The 24,328-nt window shown below is 28.4% G+C and overlaps 1 protein-coding gene across 2 annotated transcripts in view; it reads left to right on the top strand.

Annotated features, from left to right (window-relative positions):
* Vha44 (V-type proton ATPase subunit Vha44) overlaps window positions 1–24,328 on the top strand; it is a 36,806-nt gene that overhangs the window by 10,914 nt on the left and 1,564 nt on the right. For both annotated transcript variants that reach the window (XM_067281794.1, XM_067281795.1), the window contains exons 2-12: window positions 3,398–3,536; window positions 5,483–5,550; window positions 5,866–5,951; window positions 7,929–8,023; window positions 11,208–11,299; window positions 12,698–12,796; window positions 12,866–12,934; window positions 15,772–15,864; window positions 19,897–19,990; window positions 20,343–20,440; window positions 23,105–23,234. In XM_067281794.1, the coding sequence (XP_067137895.1) occupies window positions 3,398–3,536; window positions 5,483–5,550; window positions 5,866–5,951; window positions 7,929–8,023; window positions 11,208–11,299; window positions 12,698–12,796; window positions 12,866–12,934; window positions 15,772–15,864; window positions 19,897–19,990; window positions 20,343–20,440; window positions 23,105–23,234 (1,063 nt within the window). The remainder of the gene's footprint in view (window positions 1–3,397; window positions 3,537–5,482; window positions 5,551–5,865; window positions 5,952–7,928; window positions 8,024–11,207; window positions 11,300–12,697; window positions 12,797–12,865; window positions 12,935–15,771; window positions 15,865–19,896; window positions 19,991–20,342; window positions 20,441–23,104; window positions 23,235–24,328) is intronic.

The raw sequence follows: 24,328 nt of genomic DNA, 5'->3' as shown, positions 1-24,328 counted from the left end.
AAGGTTATAAAAATGTGCAGGAACTTATGGACTGACCTGATATAATTGTGGAAAACTGGCCCAATGTAATCTGGTAGTTGTTTGGCTTATTATATATAAGAACATCTCTACTTCAGCACAGAATATTTACAAAAAAAAATTTAGTGTATTTAAGCCATCCTATGCCTTTGGCACTCTCCAGGATTTTTTTACTATATTCTGTAAAATTAGACACTAAAGTGTGCACTTTTATTTATCAGAAAAACGAAGTCATTTACAATTAAAATTTACCATTAAAATATTCTACATGAATACAAGCAAAAGCTATTTAGCTAGAGCAAAAAAATAATAATGTTAATTAAACAATAATAATTTTATTTAAGAGAGGCTAGATAAAAATTACATATAACCTACTAAAGGCTATTTGAGAAATTCATTAGCCTATGGGAGATTACAATTTCACACATAAGACACAGGATGTTTTTATATATGTATATAGTAATAAAAGTTGCATCTTATTGTCATAAAATATGACAATTATTTTTATGTAATAATATATATATATATATATATAATGAGAAAATGGTTTTAGAATAAGTCTTTTAATTCAAGAAAAAGTTTTATCTAATGAATCACTAAATGTTTAAGTACATTTTTTTTAATTAATATTAATTTAATATGTTAAATTATTCAATAGAATGATTTAGGAAAAGAATAGTTAAAATAGAATTAAATCTCCAACTCTTGTATGTTCATTAAATAAAGTGCTAATTAAATATTCTATACTTGTGTCTACAAAGTGAAAAATTCTCATATTTGGTGAAAGAAACATCATGTAGCTGAAAAATTCAAATACATGACAGATGTACTCATGCAGAAACTAACCATAGAAAAAATTTTGCATATCAACATTATTAACAAGAAAACATGGCAAGTATAAAAATGGCTTGTTTTGTGCAGAGCCTGTATCTCCATTTTACAGACTCCAAAAGGAAATTTGAGATAGCCAAATTTTGAAAAATGGGTAGACAACATTATCTGAGTGCCATATGCCGCTTATATGCAAGATGACCAGCAGTTTGCATCCCACTATTGCCCTTGCACAGACAGGCTGGTTAAACTGGGCTCAACATCACCTCAACTGGTCTCCACAACAATGGGGTGCTGTGCTCTTCATGGATGAGTTACAGTTTGATCAAAAAGCTGATTCCCGACAGTTATTTGTCTGGAACTTGCTGTCATGCCAATGTTATCCAGAAAATGCACACATGCAGAGTCGTTGGTTTAATGGTTTTGGCAGAGATTGCTGTCAGTGGCCGCACCGATCTCCACATCTTTCCTTGCAGCAGTGTGATCGCAGTGGGGTATAGTGATGACATCCTTGCACAATATGTTTTCCCATTTCTTGTGGCCATGGGCCCTCATGCCATTTAATGGACAATAACATGTGAGTTCACGGGGCTTGCATTGTCTGCCAGTACTTAAACTTGGAAACACTCTTTCATATAGAATGGCCAGCAAGATCAAACTTCACAGATGATCTTATTCTTGGCATGAATGGATGCTGTAGGGCTTTGTGTTTCCATTAAAGGTTCCATAGGTCTATCAACATTCCATATTGATACTATTGATTGACCTATACTAATGAATGTTTCGTGGCCCAAAATCCTATGATTTTGTTTACCTCTATTATTTATTTATTCATCAATTTCTTTACATTTCTCCATACTAGTATCTTTTGTTATGCCCCATTCTCTGTGAAAATGTCACTGATTTGGAATAAATATTTTTCTTTTTATCTGCTTTTTTCACTTTGTTGCTTAACTTTTGGACATGATTGTATACACTAAAACATATTTTGTAGTTCAGTAAGAAGTTAGAAAGATATGAGATTATTTTAGTTCTAACTGAAGACCTTGGGGCATGAACGAAGTTCGAGCCCCAAGGTCAGTTTCACTTTCTTTGTTGAACATTGTTGAATTTCTACATACACAACGTAGATATAATTTACAGACTCATGATCCACAATTTCTCATAGACTGGCCTCTAAACTTCTAATATCATCAATCACTTGTGACTTACTCTAAAATAAAGAGCAAATTCAAAACTTCAGGGTGTATTTTTTTCTTTTTTTCAGAAACTTGAAAAATGAATTAATATGTTCTTGTCCCAAGGTCTTCAATTGTCATAATCAACTTACAATTGAGAAAATTTTTTGTAGATTTTTCTAAATTAATTTATTATTTAATTAGTATATGATTAAAGTATCAGTTTTATAAAACACCAACAAATACTTTTAATTATTAGTAATAAAAAAAATTACATGAATGTTTATTTATACTGTAATAAAAAAAAAAGCATAGAAAAAGTTTTCTTTATTCAACATTCCAAAAATAAGATATGTTCATATTTGAGAGCAAATGATAGCTGCATAAATGCGTTTAATACTCAAAACTATACAGTGTTTTTCATAAGTCACATGCCAAACAAGATTGTGTGGCAAAGCATCGGGCAAGTGTGTAGTGTATTGATTATATAATGCATCATTTCAGTACCACAATACTGTCAAATGTATGATTTTGTGCAATTAATTTAATTGAACAAAATTCATGTGTGGTTGAATTGCTTCCAACGAATGTCGGCCAGGCTACATAGTTCTCTGACATTTTGTGAGGTTCGAAAATTTTTTTTTATACCTGATATGCTGATGTTAGCATGAACATGAAACATTACCAGTTTTTTAATGTTATTTTTAATTTTATTTAAATAAAATTAAACACAATAATAATAAAAAACCAGTAATGTTTCATATATTAAATAGAACAAGTTCAATCTTTGTAACATACCTAATTGTGAATTACAGAATTATGCAGCTGGGCCTACGTTAGTTGAAAGTGATTTGGCCATACACATGAATATTGTGCAATTAATTTCTTTTTGACTGTATTACAGATTCAAAATGATGCATCAGTATACTATACACGTGCCCTGATACTTTCCTTCAATCTCTTGATGCTTCTCTGCACTATCTCCTATGGCACATGACTTATGAAAAATCCTGCATAGAAAATATATTGAGGTTAAGGGTAGAGTAGTAAGCAAACTTGGTATCAGCTGATTATCAATCAGATTTTTATAATCTAATTAATTGATTATTTCAATTACATTATCAATGAAAATAAATTTGAAAACACAATATATTTTCATTCTTTATTCCAGTATTAACATTATATTTCCATAAGTAAAACCGAATTTATCAATAACATTTTCAGAATATTGTTTCATTATCAAGGACTAATAAGTTATTTTTGCTTATGGAAGCATACTCAGTATATCCCATAAAAAGATTTTTATTGTGTTTTGTTATTTCCAAATTTTTATGTTAAAGTATCTATTTTACATGTAGAATTTCTTTCAGAGAAGAAATGACAGAATTTTGGTTGATCTCTGCTCCTGGCGAAAAAAGTTGTCAGCAAACATTCGAAACATTAAATAATTTAACTAGCAAGCATAACAACTTATCTGTCAACTACAAGTTTGATGTTCCTGATCTCAAAGTAAATATTTATTTTAATAAAACTAGTTCAATTAAAGTTTTTTACTAGAAATGTAATAATTTTGTGCTTATATGTGATTAATTTCAACAGAATTTTTAATTCGGTCATTTATAAGTTCTATTCAAATAATATGTTGTAATAATGTTCATTGTATTATCATCAGTTTCATCTTTAAATATCATTAGCTAATTATTAATATGTCCTTTATCCTAAAAAGAAATTATATGTCTGTTTAGTACAAATTTAATAATGTATAGAATGATCATAAAGTTCATATATATGATATTTCTGATTGAAAACCCTTTAACCATTATTTTCAAATTTAGTTTATAAAGGGGACAATGAAGAATGATTTTATGAAAAAGTTAACATTCATCACAGTAGTTGATTTTGGAATGAAACAAGTAGCATACCTCAAATAACTTCAGCAGTTATATTTTAAAAGACCAAAAACATTTTTGCTTACTCATATAGGTTTTTATCAGTAGGAATACTTGGAAAGTGTGCATTTAGTTCATCCAGATACTACTACAGTTTCTGTGACTATTATAGTTACTGTTGAAAGAGGTTATTTTTACAAAATTTTATAGTAGCATAATTATTAAAAATGCTCTTGGAGAAGAATGTATTTGAAGTTATCCTCTGTCATTAGAAAGAAGACAAAATGCAAAAATTAAACGTATAATCATAGTTTTCCATGGAATGCTGAATTTCACAATTTTAGAATAAAAACTTGCTTCTAAGAATTTCATGCACCCTCTGGAAAGGGATATATGACCTCACTTAAACTGGCATGTCAGTTTTTACCGTAAGGTAATATCTGATTTCATGGTCTCCCTGGTTAGACCAATATGACAGACAATTCAGGAAAATATGGTATCATGTTTTCATGAATGCAGGGAAACTTCCTTGAAATACATGATTTTCAATTGCATTCCACAGTTACATAGAATGCAATTACAGCTTCTCTATTTAAATGATTTGTGATGTCAATATTTTAGCTTTTTGAGTTTTTAAAAATATGACTAAAAGTGACAATTAGAACTAAAAAATTCAGAAATATGATAAATTACTGGAATTGGAAAAAGATGTTTATTAATGACAGCATTAAAGATTGTTTTTAATTATTTCTTTTTTTTTAAACAATATTTAATTTCTAAAAATTTTGCTTAGTCTTGTGTTTTTAATATAACAACAAAAAAATTCTTTATTTTATAAAAATCCATAAAGTGAAAATTAGATTGATAGCTTCTTTCATGAAAAATAATTATTAGATACAGTTAGATAACCCAATAAATAGTATTTAACAATTTGGAGGGCTTATCACACCAAGGCCAACAGAAAGAAGGACCAGATCTTTTACAAAAAAGTTAGTCTTTAATAATCACATTTCAAATTTAGGTAAGGATGCATTTCGGGTACAAGAACCACTCATCCGCTTACAAATACATGGCACCACCATAATAATTATAACACTAATAGTTATACACCGATACAATAATAATACCAATACAAAGGAATATGTAATATATACAGTGTACTGTATTTACAATTTTTAATGTAACCCATATACTAAAGAACTAAAACTATCGAGCATAAAATTTTTCAATACAATGACAATGTGATATATCATACTATTTGGGATCAGTAAATGTCTTATTTTCTCCCACATTTTCCAAATTCTGGTAGATGATTCCACTATTAATGTGATTATTAAAGACTAAGTTTTTTGTAAAAGATCTGGTTCTTCTTTCTGTCATCCTTGGTGTGATAAGCCCTCCAAATTGTTAAATCCTATTTATTGGGTTATCTAACTCTATCTAATTTATTGTCGTGGGCTAAAAGTGTCATTTATTATTAAAAATAATTATTATATTTCAAATAAAAGAATATTTACTTTTTAAAAACATTTTTATTTTATTATATTGTAAAATTGTATTTTAAAGGTTGGAACACTTGATCAACTAGTTGGACTATCAGATGATTTGGATAAATTGGATTTATTTGTAGAGGGGTAATTATTATTATTATTTCTTTCTAAATACTCTTTTAGAAATATTCATCAATATTTTCATCTTAAACGTCTCTAAATTTAGCATACATCATAAAATTTATTAATTTTCATTTTGCTTCAATTAAGTAGTCAAATTATTAATGGATTATTTGTTAATTCGACTTTATAGATTGCGAATTAGCTAATAGCCATTTTAATTTACCTAAAATAAACCAAATTAAATATTTACCTTACAATTATTATAAATTTAAAGAAATTTTAACTGGCATGATGAATTATGAAAATGTAAATTTGTTGAAAATTTACTTTGTCAAGGGTGACATGGAAGTTAGCTAATTATCTTGGAGATGTTTTGGAAGATAAAAAAGACAAATTGGCAGAAAATCTTCTAATAAATAATGGTGAGTTTTACATGTACTTTTAAAACCTGAAAAGTTTTATTATTTTAGAGGATTTCATTTAATTTTTATGATTAAAAATAGTTAAAACTTTCAGTTACAGGAAACTCATTTACAAAGTGTAATTAAATCAAAACATTGATTAGGTTTAATCTATAATAAATACAGTATTTCAGATATTATTCTGTTATGAGGTTGATTCTAGTTTATATCAACACAACATTTTTTAAATTAATAAAAAAAAAACAATTTAAAAGTTTCTAGATTTATGAGTTTGAAAAATTATATAACTATTTATACTGAAAATATTAGCTAAATAGTTGTTATTCCAAATTGATTAGATGAATGTTTAACTTTTTACAATAAGTACAATAAGTTGTGTAAGATAAAAAGGAACAATTAATATGAAGTTATAGTATACTTTTAAGAAAAGTAAGACATTATTCAGAAATATAAATACAGTCAAACCACTGAACAATTGTTGCTGACAGGAATATAAAAAGTAATCATTGTTCAGAGGTTGTTTTGTATGTATTTCAAAAAGAAATGTTTCTGAAAAATGACTGTCATTTAGAAGTTGGCATTATTAGAGGTTTGATTATATAAAGAATTGCTGATTTTTGTATTTTATGTGTAGCATTATGCTAATATGTGTTAAGTTTACTATAACTCTATTAGTTGTTATTTCAAGTCAAATTTTTGTTTTGTTTCCTAAATAACATCTATTTAGTACATTGTTAAATATAGTAAAATCTGTCTAAAATGGAAAACTGCCTAAATTTTTCAGAATGTAGCACCATTCTATGTTAAATCTTATCTATAGGTTGGAAATTTGTCCATCTCTTTTGTTTCTACATTGACAGAAACAGAAGAAGTTTATGGATTTGAAGAATGTAAATTAACCTGGATAAAGTGGAAAATTAGGAATCTTCTTGGATAAAAATAAGTAAAATTTTCTCCATATGTAGCCATTGCCACAGATGATTTCAAACTGTATTTCAAGAACAATTTGAACTTGTTAGAGACTTGAAGCTCACATGACCGTCTTTTGACCTTTGTTTTTCCAACAAGGCCTAAGGTCTTTGTTGGAATTAACCAGGGGCAGAATCAAGAACTTTCAAGAATTAAATGAGTTTTCCAAAAATAGTTCTTAGAATAGTTCACAGAAAGCAATGTAATTTATGTGAGAACAATGAGTGTAATTTAAACTGAAAATATTTGTTATATCAACTAGATAATCTTTTCTTTATTCCATTACAAATAGAACACATTCATAACAGACCTGAAGCAGGACAGTCAGAGCTGCTTGAAAACATTTGTCATATTTTTATTGTTGCTGGAAAAAAGAAAAGATTATCAAGTTGACATAATAATGAATATAAGGTAACACTTACCGTCAATTTGTCTTGTATTGAATATTTAGAAACAAGTTGATTAGCATGTTGACAATTACAGAGAATGAAGTAAACAATTAATTAGATATTAAAATTCCTCAAAATCAAGTCACAGAATAATTTGGTCTCTGTATTACTATAATGCAATTAGAATTTCTGACAGCAAACCCAGACACTTGAATTGGCTTGTTCACTGCCATATGAACTCATATTTAAATATCCAGCATAAGTTCTTAGGAGCAATGAGTACATTTTGCTAGAATAGTTTCTATCTTCAGTTGCAGTCATTTTGGATTAAGCCTGGTAACAAAGTTTCTTTATGTATGTAAAAGTGATTTTATTATTTAAAAAAATGAATATAACTGTCTGGCATTTATTTGGCATGATTTAAAGATTAAAAAAAAAGAAAAAATACTAAACTTGTTCAAAAATGAAAAAATGATTCACTACTATGTGATTCTTGTTTACAGAGATATTACTCTATTAAGTATACTGATACTGTTATCACAAATATTATCATATGTATTTTAAATTAATATTTTCATTTTTATAATTTATAATGATTATAGTATTTATTTTGTTTCAGCTCCTTTAGCAGAATACTTAACTCGTTTCAAATGGATTGAGGCAAAATACCCTACCAAGCAACCGCTTCCATCAATTACTGAAATAATTAGTAAGGTAATTGGAAAATAAATATCCTAACAAATATTCTTGATATTGAATGCTTTCTGACATCCTTGGGTGCGTTCTTTTATTCCTCCGCGTAACTCCGCGCGAGCGACATCCGTTTTAAAATTTCTGCAGAATGTGTTCCTAAATTCTGGTGGGAGTGCGCGCCGTCGAATAGCAAAAATGGCCGTTTTTAGCAGTAGTTTACAGTGGAAAGCAAAATGGCGTCCTCCATGGCTCAGATAGTTTCGTTTTGGGGTCCATTATGTGGTTTTATGAATGAAAATTTAGAAGTTGTGAAAGCACAAGTTAGTGCACGCGGTGATGTAAGTATCTTTTCGAATTTTTTCGAATGGTAGCCGGTATTCTAATTTTTTTCATGGCTGTTTTGAATGCTCTTTCAACAAATAATCCATGTTATGGTTAAATTTTACAATTGGGACCCTTCTTTTGCCTTTAAAAGCTCATATTTTAGAATTATAGATTCTTCCATCACCATACTATCAATAGTGCAGGTGCCGCCATCTTTCTTTCTTTGACCATTGTTCCTAAATGCCTACAAACAGCAGCACTCTCCCGTAGTAGCGGCGATGCAGAACGACTGCTATTAAAGAATGCACCCCTTGATGATGGTTAAAACCATACTCTATACCAGCAGTTTTCTTAAAATATAAAATTTATTTTTCTTTAAGTGTAAAAAGAAAAACTACTTAAATATTTTTCTAAATTTTATTTTTACTAATATATATTATTGTTTAATAACTGAAATTATGTCCAGTTTTAGAATTTTAAAATAATGTGTGCTTAATTTTCATAAATATAAATATTTTTTCTGTAATTTATGTATTAAAGTGTTGATTATAACTTTTTTGTGAGATTTAACTAACAACACTAAGTTTAAAAATTATATATTTAAAAAAATATCTATCCACAAGTTTCCAGAACATATTTTTTAATTCTGCCACGTGACAGTGTGTGTCTTGGCATCCATTAAGATACTGCTAGTTGTTTGTGTAGGTCTGCAATTTTTAGTTTTTGATTGGAAATATGCTTTATAAAACTAGTCAGGTAGATATTGTGCAGTGATTGGCTGCCATAATAGCTTATAAAGAGAGTTCTTTATAAGTAGTTTGTATGCTGTATGTGATATACATGAAAACATGATACATCGAGATTGTCTTTGTATTTAATTGTTCCAGTTACATTCATTTCCATGTCGTGAAAATTTGAGAATGGGTAACCCAGTGATTTACAACCAATGTGCCACAAAAAGTTTTGAAGGTTCTTAATTTAAATTATTTTTGAAAGAATCCCCAAAAAAAACAATAAGTGTACATGTCAAAATTAAAACTTCTTTAAATTGATTATATGACTTTTTCATTGTTATAATAATTAAATGTATACATAATGTAGTAAAAAATATATATTCATAAGCAAAATTTATATGTGCATAACACCAGGTTATTTCATTTAAAATGCAATTTCCTTTTAATCAAAAATGTATCTATAATTGTTCATATTTAGTTCAAATTATTTTAACATAGAAATAGTTGGACATTGGGTAGGTTTCTAAAGGCAATTTTCATGCCACTTTTAAATACAAATTGCCGTATTTTATGGACTATAAGACGGACCTTAATTTTTAAGCAATTTTTTAGAAAAAAACCTATAAGATGCTACGGACTATAAAACGCACCTGAATTTTGGAGGCAATTTTTCGAAGAAAAAAGTGCGTCTTATAGTCCGTAAAATACAGTAAGACTTAATGTTAATTGCTTTTCTTATGTAAATGAAAATTATTAATTTAAATGACTATTATTGTAACCTGCTTCTATTTAAAGGAACAACAATACAGTTTTATTTAATTCACAAAAAATATAGATAAAAAGAATTAGGTTAAGTGGCAAGTAATATGGCAATAGAACGTTTACAGACACAACTTTAAATCACGTGATTTATTCCACAGAAATTTAATTATAGGTTTGAGTGTACCATGAGCTAAAAAAGGTTGAAAAACACTGGGGTAACCAGCCATGCATGTCCTGTACATGCAGCTAGATAAATAACTTTGTCATCATTAGACACACAAGTCCATATAGAATGATTACTTGCAGATGGGTTTGTGATGGCTCTACATTTGCCTTAAGGATGTGACAATTTATTAATTAAAATTAAATTTCACCTACTTTACAACTTGAAAAATAATTATAAGAGCCAAGACTCAAATAATTAAGCATTTCTTTGTAATCGTAGGCTTTACTTCTAGTAAGACATTCAAAAATAGCTTTCTAACAGTGGCCATTATCTCATGTCATTATTCTACAATTTTATAGTACTAATTAGTGGAAATGACTGTCCATCTGAAAATAAATTAGAAAATACTAGTTTGTAGAAAAAACTATGCCAAAAATCTGAAAATTTTGCATCAGACTTAATTCTATGAATGTTTTTGACTACTTTATGAATTAAATGTCAGTATAAATATTTCTTGATAGATAATAACAGTGGAATATTAGTAAAATTACAGAAGCCAATTTTGCCAATTATTTTCTAGAAACAAAAAAATAAAAAAAATAGGATTTAGATTTTCTTAATTTCACTTTAAATTTTTATCTGTTTTAAAAGATATTTCTCAATGATATGTGTAGCACGGTGTTTTATTTATGTTAGAAAAAAATTACTATGCCAAAAAATTCATCCTTTTTGGTAACTTATCACCTTCTCAGTTCACATTAAGTTGCGTTTGGGGGACTATACTGTATTAATTTTTAATTATTCGATTATATATCAGTAGTAGTCAAACTGTAAAAGTAAATGAATTTTAATAAATAATAAAAAATGAACTTTTACTTAACAACATACTGTTGTTAAAAATATTTATCGTATTTTACGAACTATAAGACGCACCTGAATTTTGGAGGCAATTTTTCAAAGAAAAAAGTGCGTCTTATAGTCTGTAAAATATGGTATACATATAAGAAAATCTTTTTATAATAATAAAAATTTAGTATAAATAAGCAACATTTATAAATTGTGTATAATTACTGTGGTTCATTTTAGAATTTACCTTTAAATTTTAAAAGTAATGCTCTTTACACTAGAATTTTATAAATTGATTTATAGTAATATTACCACATAATAAAAAATAACATAATAGATAATTTTATTTTAATAATTAAATAACTATTTTTAGCAAATTTCTCAAATTGATGCTGATTTAAAAAAGAAATCTGCTGATTACAATAATATCAAAACTGATTTAATGACATTTGAAAAAAAATCCATGTAAGTTTCTTTATTTCTAAGGTTTTACTTGTTAAACAAATTAATTTTAACTTGATGATAATATAATAAATTTATATAATCTAAAATAGATACTTTTCAGAAATCATGGAAAGAAAAATCTGTTTGTTGTACAAGAGTTGTTAGTGAGGTTGAGGCCGAAGTTTTAAACACGAAAATGTGTACGTCAGACGTTCAGCGCCGCTTTCCTGTAAGCCTAGATGTTTGACAATGGTGTTTGGATGTCGAACATGATTCCACTGACTTTCTAAACACCATTGTCAAACTTCTAGCTTACAGGAAAACGGTGCTGGACGCTCGACGTACATGTTTTCGCATTTAAAACTTTGGCCTCAACCTTGCTATTGGTTTGATTTTTGATTGCAATCATTTTCAATTTCAAAATATCTAAATTAATAAAGATTTTATGCTTAACTCAAAAACAAACAAAAGAAAAAAAAAACTGTGATTTCTGAGTAATAAATTACAAAATAAATTCCTAAAGTGTACAAAATTGAGAAGAACTCTTCAGAATTCTGCCAAATATAGTAACAAAATATACTTAATAAAATACAGTTAATTTATTTTAAACATTATATGTTTAAATTGTTAATTTAAAATACCACAGAAAGATAAAATAATTAAGATAAATTATTTATTTTATAATGATTAAATTATATATCAACTGAAACCAACATGTAGTCATAAACAAATGATCCTTCCAGATTTTTATTAGGCTGTAATGTAGCTAATTAATCATAAAGATGATATGTAATTTGGACTAAAGGTAGATGGTTAAGCTGCCATCTTTTTGTTGAATTTAATACTACAGATCAATTAATTAATTTAAAATATTTCTAGAAGAAAAGATTGATCCAGAGCAGAACATCTTTAATTAATTAGTTATAGTCCAATCAAAACTTCAGCAGTATTATTTATTTATTAATCTTATTAAAGCTGGCAGAATAATTGTTTATCTTTAGTTCAAATTATGTAGCATTTAAAAAGATTATTTGCTTTTCTGTTAAAAGATAAGTGTGTGAGTAATTGACTTTTTTATATGAATTTTTAAAAATTTTATGTTTATTAACATTCTTATTATACTTTGAAAGAAATTCATCTCATAATCATTGATTGAACTTGATCTACTTGTACAATAAGTAATTAGATGAAAGTAAAATATCAATATTCTTTGCAAAGATGGTAATGTTTTATGCATACAAAAGAAAACAATTTACACATATAAAGCTAAAAATTCTGTTTTTTTTTATTTATTTATTTGTATGTATGTGCATTGGTCAATGGTAAAGTTAAATTATATATTTATTATACTTGTGTTTTTATAAATATTACATTATTTGAACTTACTTGTTAGTTATAATAGTGAAATTTCACTTTTAGAGGCAGTTTACTAGTAAGAAGTCTTGGTGATCTAGTTAAAAAGGATCATTTTATTCTCGGATCTGAATATCTCACCACATTACTTGTTGTTGTTCCAAAGTATGTCATTTTTTTATGATTTTATTTGTTTTTTTTTTTATATAATAATAATAACTACAATTTTAACAGAGCTCTTTATAAAGAATGGGAAGCTAATTATGAAACACTTACAGCTAATGTTGTTCCACGTTCAAGTCAGTAAGTACTGAAATATAAACATTATAAGTTTTTTGATGTTTTTAAATAAAAGGTTTAAAATGTCTTATTTATTTTTAATTAGAAATAAATTTTTATCTATATGTAAAAAATATATATAACAAATATTTATATTTAAATCATGTCTATACATCTGGATACAGCAAATGAAAACAAAGCCAGTCATGCAACATTGTATATTAGCAATAAGTTTGCTTTCTTGAAAATATTATGCTAAACAATTTATCTAGCCCTGTAATAACAATAAATATTAAATAATAATGCAGTTTGGTTTCTCAATAACTAGTCAGACTTGGTATGAATAGTAAATTAACTTTTTAAGAATCTTGTATTTTATTTTGAATTATTTATAGTACTATTTAATTCATGAAACTTAATTGCTTGGATTCAATTTATAATATAAAAAAATTAATCATAAATTTTCTTGTATAATTTTGTTATTAAAATTTGAAATTTACAGCATTTCATAATGTCACAAATTAATAATTTTTATAAATCTGCAAATTTATTTGCAGATTTATAAAAAAAAAAAATATAGCAAAAGATACTTGACTGAAAGTAAATTTATTTTCAATCAAATATCTTCTACTGTAGTAGTTTTATAGATTTATATCCATATATAGTTATATAATCAAACAAGTAAAATGGCAAGGCCATATTTGGGACAAGACTATGTATCGGAGACTCACTACTAAGTGGGATCACTTCAACACTCATGGCAAGTCTCCTTCTCATTCTCTAATCTTTGGTATATCGCTGGTTTTGAGCATGATCATTCAAACTTTGCCGCCCACTGCCACGACCATAAGGTCGTCCACAATGCATTTTTGGTGAAATTAACCTATCGAATGTTGAAATTTCTCTTTGTTGCTGTCGCCCCGGGTTGAATTTTTATTGATGCCTAACAAAAATTTTCCCATTTTTGAAAAAATAATCATGGATATTGTATCATCTGAAATTATTTTTTTATTTTGCACAAACAAAATAAATATATTAATAAATATAAAAACAAAAAATAATTATATTTTGGAAGTTAGTTTTATAATATAAAATTATAACGACTAGCGCCATCTAGTTTCGAAATGTTCCAATGCTGAAACAAGATATCTCGGGTCTACTGGTCAAGGTCAACACGTTGCGACCAGAGATATGTCAAGAATAACATGGGACGGGTAAATGGGTTATTTCAAAGATTCATTTGTCAAAATTCAATTTTGCAACGTTCGCATTTCCAACAAGCAACACATGTGCAAATCTCGCACTAGCGCCTGTTTGTAGAAAGAGTGTCGTCATTTTGTATTTTATTTTGACTCTGTTCACGGTCCCCTGAATACCTACAAGTCTGATTTGGCGCATGATTTGGACACCTAATACTCTGCCAAATTACAACTCCTATCATGTACTGTACACCTTCATACCTCTAAGGTATGCACCTGTTGACAGCAGCTCAATTTTATAAACAAGACATAGTCTTGTCAACAATACAGTCAGATTCTTATCAAGCTATATTATGGATAATTAATGAGTAAGATGATAAGTAATTTGGATTAGAAACAGATGTTCAGCTGCTGTCTTGTGTTAAATTTAATCATTAGAAATAAATTCATTTAATTTAGAATATTCTGAAAGAAAAGATTGGCCAAAGCAGGACCCAGTCTTCAATTAATGCTTACTGTATAGATGCATTACCAGTTATGCTACCCAGACCTTCATGTGATGTTCACTTCTTCTAAACCAATTAATTTAGAATATATAATCATACTGATCACTCATATATAATTACATATATAACCAGTGGTGATATTCGAAATAGTTAACAAAGGGTTCGCTAGCAGAAAATTTTTCCCTGACAATCACCAACAAACAAAATGGAAGTTTTGACTAGAAATAAATATAATACCTTTTCTTGCGATATATCTAGGCGAACACCAGGTAACAATAGTATATTAGTGCTGTCGACTTTTTTTTTCTTTTTTTAGGCAGAGAACTTTTTCACCCCGAATGGCACTGCTGATAATAGACAGATGTCATCATCTCTCGAAATACAATATCCTTTTTATTTCGCTGTCCATAGCCCGACACGTGTTCCACAGCCATCTTGTATTATCTCGCAGACGTGAGATTTTGGGATCTCTCTTATGACTGGATCTAGTTTCAAGAACTCTCTTGAATTGATCACGATTAAACCTCGTTTTGGTCGAGATTGAAACGGTCGAGAGAGATCGCACCAAGACATAGTTCCCGACCTTGCTCACAATCTAGATTGAAATGCTCGGTGCGAACAGGGTATAAGGCTCTAGTTTAGTAGTGTTACAGAGTATAATACGTATATTTTAATATATTTTTTAAAAGAAACAAAACCACTGAGAAATGTTGTGTGTTTAACAAGGTTCGGAAAAACTGAAAATTTTAACAACGAGTTCGGGCAAACCTGTGTGAACCCGCTGAATATCACCACTGTATATAACTACATGTAATTACTATACAATTAAATATATATAACTATATTTCCTATATAATCTATAAATTCTCCTTCATATTTTCAAATTCTTACCAATTTTGTCAGTAAATATTTGGTTTACTTATCAAATAATTATACTTATCAGGTTTCTTTTTTCAAGATAAGAGAATAAATTCAATTTTTAGACATATTCTGGGAAACAAAAGATAGTTATTTAACTTAGTTTTTTTAACTTGCATTTATAATTTATTTTTATACAGTTTATCAATATAATTATATATATATAACTGTTTTCATCTGGGTTGAGACAACATTTTTAAAAAATTTTAAATTTAATTGAAAATATTTTTACTTTCAGATTAATTTATGAAGATGGTGAACATGGTTTGTTTAATGTAACTCTCTTTATTAAAGATGTTGAAGAATTTAAAAGACTTGCTAGAGAAAAAAGGTAAATTAATATTAAATTTAATAAAACTAGTAAATAGACAGGACAACAATTACATTTAAAGAATTAAAATAAATTCATTGAAAATTCCCACAAGAAATTAACAGGAAAAAAAACAGGAATTTTTTATCCTTCATTCTTTTTACACCTCAGGAATAAACAGTGTTACATTGGAGTCAAGCTTTTATTGTAGGCTCTTATCCACCTCAATATATAAAAAAATATAAAATAAATTTTCCTTTTGCAATGGCTAAAATCTTAAATATGCATATAGTAACATTAATAAAACTAGTAAAATCTAGTACATGGGATGTAAAAAAGACAAAGGAAAGAAAAGATGAAGAATCCCTGTGTTTTCTTCCATTAATTTCTTTTAAAAAATTTTTTAAACTTTGTTTAAAACTTTTAAATTACTATATTTGTATTAAACTAGCAGATGAGCCTGGCTTTGCTCAGGCAAAAAGTAACAATAGTGAAGATTAAGATTATTAGATTATAGCCAATCTTATTTGTTTTTACCAGGTGCAAATAATTAGGTTAACCCTCTTCAGAGACTAATTAGAGAATTTTTAGATGGGTCTAAAAATATGTTCAATTTTCTGCAAAAAGCTGCATCTAAAATAGTACAGTAAAATCCGATTCAGGGTAATCCTTAACCCTCTTTCTCTCCCCTGCAGGGGAGGAGTTTTGAAAAATCCCTTCTTATTGTACATTCTCATGATATACAGTACCCTAATTGTGTACCAAATTTCAACTTTCAACTCCTAACCATTTGGGCTCTGGGCTTATTATTATTATTATGTTGGGTTAAATGAGATATACTCAGTTAACACCGGTGGCTGTGTACTATGCCGGACCAAAGTCAAGGCATAGTAACCAAAACAGAAATTAAAGAAGTGTATCAGTGTGTGTGTCTGTATTCAGGAATTTTCTCACAATATGACATTCTCAATATAGTGGCCTTCTGTAGTGTGATGTATGTGTTTCTATTCAATTGTAATGTGCCCAGGCTTTTGTGTAGTGTGTGTGATATGACACCTGTGGAGGAGAGAATGACAGGTACAATAAGCACTCTATCCATCCTCCACAGATGCCTTATTTCCTGGGCGAGTTCTGTGTACTTGCTAATTTTTTCAGTGCATGCGTTTTGTATATTGTGAGTGTTTGGAATGGATATGTCTATAATGTGTTTGTCAATGAGTGTGATGTCTGGTCTGTTGTGGTAAATTGTTTTATCCGTGATTATGGCTCTGTCGTAGTACATTTTGTGCATGTTGTTTTCCAATACTGTCTGTGGAATGTATTTGTAGTATGGTTCGCAGATGTCTACTAATTTGTGTTTCTTTGCAAGCTCTTGGTGTATTATATTTGCTACTTGATTATGTCTGTGTAAGTAATCTGTCTATGCTAAGAGCTTGCAACCAGAGGTGATGTGTTATATAGTTTCTGGCATGATGTGACATTTTCTGCATATGTCATTTGTGAGTGTTGTATCTTTGAGTATGTGTTTTCTGTAGTTTTTAGTATTTATGACCTGATCCTGTATGGCAATCATGAATCCTTCCGTCTCCCCAAAGAGGCATCCCCGAGCTAACCAGCTGTTTGACGCAGTTTTGTCAACAAAATCCTGGGCCAGATCAGTAAGGATGCCTGCCATGGAGTGCCTTTCGAGCCCACGATTGCTTAATGGTGTCTATGCTTTTTATATGTTGTGTTGTGTCCATATGATGTGAGTGTAAGTTTAATGGTGTGTTATTTGAGTCTGCTGTAGAGTTACTGGCTTTATGTAATTGTGATGTTTCTTGTTTTTTGTAGAAAAACTCTCGCAGTGACTGTATTTATTTGTAGTGAAGATAAACTATGCCTAACAAATAATTATATAGAGAGAGAAATAATAAAGTTTTAAAATTAAATTTTATTTAATTTATTTAGTTTTTAAAAACATAATTCATGGAATAATTTATAAATATTTTTTGAAAAATTAAAAGAATTTATCTTGTTACAAAGCAATTATGAAAGTGTGAATTTTATTATGAATTGTCAAAATGAAGGAGAGGATCAAAAAATAAAAAACTTTGATTAGTAATTTTGAAATCATGTTGCTATTTGTTCCGTATTCTAACACTATGTAGTGTAACTATTCAACCACTTGGCAGGCATTTTTCATCTTCAATTTAGTTGATACGCGTATATGTTGTTTTGTACACTTTTCAGGCTCAATAATGCCCCTCCTCAGTCAACTAAAATCATAAAATACACACTAATCATAAATTTGCTACATGCATATATAAACAGTATAAATTTTGTATTAGCATACCTTGAGATCACAATCATATTTTGAAAAAATTTTTACATTAGATGTCCACGTGATAGGTGCATAACTTACACGTATAATCATCTCTGCTTATCTAGTAAACAAGTATTTATTAATTATCGCATTAATTAACTAAATTCTTATAAACATATTTCAGACATACCTTCGCATGTTTCTCTTTTAGAATTAAGATTTCCCACACACTTGAAGAGTAGATTTATTGCCGATACATAATATTGTATCAATTTGTTCTTGTACTTTCTTACTGGTATTGCCTGTGCTCTCAATTTATTCTTTCCTTTCAAAAGCAGTAAGACATGGGGATTATAACAGTTTTTAGCAATAAATTAAACTTGTATAACAAGTTTTTATGACTAAAACGATGCACCTAGTTATTCTTTTTGGTAATAAAATCCAATAAAACCGTGTCACACTGTTACATGTTATTCCTTATTTCATTTTTCTGATTTTAACAAGAAAATTTTTATAATGAATTAAACTTGTAACGAGTTCCATAAGATTTAGACAACATACCTGGTTACTTTTCTTTTCTGATAAAATCCAAGAAATTAGTATCGTACAAACAGGTTTACTGTTACATATTATCCCTTATATCACCTTTCCGATTTCAATACGCAATACGGAGCTCATTTGCATATTATTGCATGATGATATGGCCGACCTATGGCCAGGCCAGATATTTATTTTCTGATTAATATTTAATTACCGTATATTTCTGCAGATAAGACTGGGTATAAATTTTTGTCAAAGTTTTATAGTTTAAGCCTATATCTGTCCTATTAGACGACCCCAAACTATCCATGGTCTATGAATTTAGTTTAGATCAGCACTCACCATCTGAAGAATAATACTGTATAGAGTATACAGTATGGTATCTCTAATACAAAATTTACACCGTTTATATATGCATGTAACAAATTTGTGATTAGTGTGTATTTTATGATTTTAGTTGACTGAGGAGGGGGCATTATTGAGCCCGAAACATGTACAAAATAACGTGTACGCATATCAATTAAACTGAATAAAAACGAAAAATGCCAAGTGGTCAAGTAGTTACACTACATAGTGTTAGATGGAAAAAAATCTGAACTAAATAATTTATGGATGATTTTTTATGTGCATTATCTCTTGATATTTTTTTACAATTTAGCTCCATAAACACATGCTTCTTTCTTTACTTTATCCATCATCAGTTATCTTAGGCATTGTTTTAATAAAAAATGTCTTAATATTTTTACTGAAATATGATCACATCATTATATCAAGATTGCTGTTTTAACTACCAACTTGTTGCAGATTCATTCATTATAATAATTTCCACCATACACTATAAAATATATTTATCACATTGTGTTTTAAATAATATGAATAACATGATTATATGTTATGTTTTAAAATTATGTTATTCAGTGACATATATAAATAATATAAAATATATGTTAATAATTATAAAACTTATGATTACTTTATCATATTATAAAATACACTCTTCAAATAAACAATAATAAAATATTACATTCAGTACTTCTGCACAAAAATTTGATGTGTGTCATATGCATTTTTTTTTTTTTGTTTTGTTTTTTTTTGTTTTTTTTTTTTTTTTTTTTTTTTGTTAAGTTTCATTTACAAGCCTAAATTTCAAGACTGCAGTTTTGTTTCTGAAAAATAACATTAAAGTATTATATATTTACTGTTTTCAGATTCAGTGTAAGAGAGTTTACTTACAGTGAGGAGGAATTAACAAAAGGGAAGAATGCACTTGCACAATTAGAGAGTGATAAAAAGAAACACTATGTAAGTTCTTTCTAAAATGTTGATTATGACTTTGACTTCTGCATTAATTATAACTTGAATAGAAGCTTTAGCTTCTATCAACAGTTTCCAATTTCCAATGTATCTTTCATTGGAGATTTCTTAAACCTTATTCATTTTATAATTATTATAATTCTTTTTAATAGAATTATTTTTTTTGAAAGCTGTTGCTGCACAAAGGATTGCAATTCTGATTTTATTAGTATTTAGCACTTGAAATCATAAAGAATTCATTTTAAAAAGTTACTACTTCATATAAAGAAACTACTCGAAAACTTTAACTTTATTTTTTAAATTAATTGCCTAAAGTAGCTTTTTTTTTTCTTTATTTTAGAGTCAACTGGTAAGATGGCTGAAGGTAAATTTCAGTGAGGCTTTTACTGCATGGATTCATGTAAAAGCTTTGCGTGTGTTTGTGGAATCTGTGTTGAGGTGAGTTTGCATTTTATAATAAAATAACTCTCCTAATGCTCAGTTATTTAAGTATTATCTTCTTTTCAAAACTTAAAATTAAAATGTGATACAGTAAATCAATTTACTGCAATTTGGGACTGATCCATATTAATGATGATAACCAAGTGAGGTAAATAAACAAGACTGCAATTAGTGGAAATTCTGGTTTTATTAACTCTGGCTTTAAAAAGACATCATATAAAAAATGTACAACTTTGATTTGAAAGATCTGTTAATTATAATAATTAATTAATAGTAACTTATCCTATATTGTTTAGCCGCTGGTTTTTATTTTTTTGCAGTAATATCTTTATGGCTAATATATAACTGAGATAAGAAATACCAGCGATTTAAACTGTTATATTGCAAGCAAATAACAATTAAACTGATGAATGTTTAAAGCACTGATTCTAATAACAGTTGCATGTTGTCAGCCATATGATGTGGCTGATAGCATGTTAAGACTGGTTAAAAGTACCTATTTATGTGAAGATGATTACAAGAAGTGAAGTTTTGAAGTTCATAAGTATATTATAACTTTTATGTCTTTATATGTGCTAATTTTGATAACATTAAATGATCATGATTGTAATAAGTGGATTTTACTGTAATAATTTAGCTCACTTTAAATTCTATTAGGTTTCTAATTATAATAAGATTTAAAGATTGTAATTACATTTCCTGAGAGAAAAATACAAATTAATCTGTATTCTACTTAAACTACTTTTAATTATATGAGTTGTTAGATTTTATTGTTGTCCAGATACATATTTTTAATTTTAACAGTTCTAAACAGAAATAATAATATTTCTGTTTAGAACTGTTAAAATTAATAAATAGGACTGTTATATAGGACTAGGACTAAAATATAGGACTGTTAAATAGACCAAAACAAATAACATAATGCTAAAGCTTCAGAATTTGATATATTCATGTACAGTACATACAAGATTAAGATAAATGAAAATATCTTATTCCATTTGTAGGAAGTGTGAAAGTTATAATAGTTATATACAAGTGCCTATATGCAAGTCGTGGCCAGTTACCTCAAAATCTCAAAATTAAATTTTGACAAACTTTGTGGAAGATAAATATTGTATGGTTCCAATCATGATTTATGTTAGTTTATTTATAACTTTATAATAGAAAAAAATAACATTTACATTTGAACAATGGAGGCACACATTATAGAGGTTGCAGTTGAAGTTCAAACTTTAAACTTGTACTGCAAGCAGAAGTACACGTTTGTCATTTGAACTCTAAGTAAAACATGTTGCGCCACCCGTTTGCATTGCACACTGATTCATGGGATATTGTTGAAAAATAGCAGAAACATTTAAGAATGACAAAGGTTAGTAAAGGTAAATAAACAATTAAACTATTTTAAAATATTTAGAGAATGTTTAATAACACTAAATAATTATTTTTGACTTTAATTAATATCATCATCTACCATACAATATAATAATAGTACAATTCCAATAAGTTTTGCCTGTTGTCACGACATACTTTTGTTGAGGGAAGTAATGGCTTATATAAATCCTTATGTGGATAACAATCCTAGTGCAGCTTTTAATTATTTTTAGAAATTTACAAACGTATTATGCTGTCGACGGTAGAAGATGCCAAGAAAGAACAAACCTACTTCTACTTCAAACTTATGAACACAAATATATAAAAATTCTATAGGCACATCACTTGCAAAAAATTGAATAATTAAATATTTCTGGATTAAAATAGCCTATTTTTTTATAGTGTTATTCATAAATATTTAAATAATCATTATGCGAGGGAAGACAAATACATAGAGTTAAACAGTGTCAACCATGTGAGAAATTCAAGTACCTGGGAGTACTGGTAACTAGTGATAACTTAAGAGATAAAGGCAAGGATTGCAGTGGGAAATAGAGCTTACTGGGCCTTGTTTAGAATTGTTAAATCCCGTAACCTGTATAGAAGATTGAAGGTGGCTGTTTATCACACAGTTATTAGACCAGTGGTGATGTATGATTCAGAAACATGGACAATGACTGTGTCTGTGGAGGAACTCTTGAGAAGATGGGAGAGGAAAATTCTAAGGAAGATATTTGGGGCAGTGTGTGAAGCAAGGCAATAGAGGATGTGGAAAAGCAGTGAATTGATAGAACTGTATGGTTATACTGAAATAGTTGTGGAAATAAAGAGTAACAGACTGAGATGGTTGGGGCATATTGAGCGAATGTCAGACGATAGAGCTGCCAAGATCTATAGAGGAAATCCGGGTGGCAGGAGATAGAGGAAGACCACGGAAGCGATGGCTGAATGATGTGGATGATGATTTGAGGAAGATGGGAATCAGTTATTGGAGGAAACGGAAACGTGCAGATTGTCAAGATTGGGTTGCGATTGTCAGAGAGGCCAAGGCTCTACTTGGGCTGTAATGTCTAGTAGTAGTAGTAGTAGTAGTAGTATATTTGGATAACAATGACTCCAACATCTGGGAAGTTTCTTTGTTGAGATTTGCCAACCAGGTGGCTATAGATAATATAGCAGGCTGCATTTATAATAATTAAATTTTAATTCTATGCTTTAATAGTTATTTGTCCCATTTCTCTCTTAATTGTGCATGGTTTAACTTTATTCCTTTTTATTTTACAATTATAGATATGGTCTTCCAGTAAATTTTCAAGCCATGTTGCTAAAACCAAATAAAAAAACTATGCGAAAATTACGTGAAGTTTTGAATCATCATTATAGCCACTTGGACACAAGCATAGCACAAGGACCAATTGATGTGAGTAAAATTTGTTTTCATACTAAAAAAGTAAACTTTTAAATTGTTATTGTTTTTCTACATTTATTATTTAATATTACATTGCCAAATCAGATTTTAAGTATACGATAAAATAATTATGATGACGACGTATAAAATGCTCAACACGATGACGACGAACTTTAACCTTTATCATGTTTCACATTGTTCTACATGCACAAAGACATCAATGGCATTCCTTTTAAATGTAAGTTCTTTGTCTCTGATAAAAGGCAGATAGAAAAACAAAATCTAAAAATGCTAATTTCATTTTTACCCTGTTTGTTTTAGTTTAAAAACAAGACTTAAAATACTTATTGAAAGAGAGAAAATTGTTAAAAGAATGATAAATTTTAACATTAGAGACCAATCAGTTTTTTTTTTTTTTTGGTGGAAAATCACATTTAGTGTGTGTTGTTTATTCTGACTTAGACTTAGCCATTGCTTAAATTTCACATAAAATTTAGCGATAATGAATTACAATTTCAATGTATTTTTTGAATAACTTTCAATGGAAATAAGATAAATATAATGAAAAACACCTTTACATATGTAATAATAATTTCTTGTGTGAGGTTTTCTTCCCTATACCATGCATAATTTTGAATAAAATGTAACAAAACCCAGAAGTTAAACAAGATATAGATTTTAAGTTAATCAAGACACAATTATAATTTCAAAATTTTAAGTTTAGTCATAGTAAACACTGTTTTTTTTTATTATTATTTTTACAAATCAGTATATACTTTCAGAGGAGAAAATGTTGATAAGAAAATGAAACTGGTTTCCAATTCTCCACTTTTAATATTTCATATATGCTATTTTACAGTTTTTATCCTATAAAATTTATACAAACTGATTACTCTTTAAATGTAAATCTTCAACAAAGTTCCTGAATCCATTTTTATAATTTGTGAAAAATATATATATATATTTTTTCAGACTGAGAAAGCTCACTTTATAAAATATGGAACTGAGTAGATATATAATTCATTGAATAACAAAATGATGCCCGAGATGAAAAGTATTGACACGATAATTTAATCATTTGGTTGCTGTCAGTTTGTCCTGCAATT

This window comes from Centruroides vittatus, unplaced genomic scaffold, assembly GCF_030686945.1.
Source record: "Centruroides vittatus isolate TY-2023 unplaced genomic scaffold, ASM3068694v2 contig_926, whole genome shotgun sequence".
NCBI classification, from domain to species: Eukaryota; Metazoa; Arthropoda; class Arachnida; order Scorpiones; family Buthidae; genus Centruroides; species Centruroides vittatus.
This window is presented reverse-complemented; position numbering and strand designations above follow the sequence as displayed.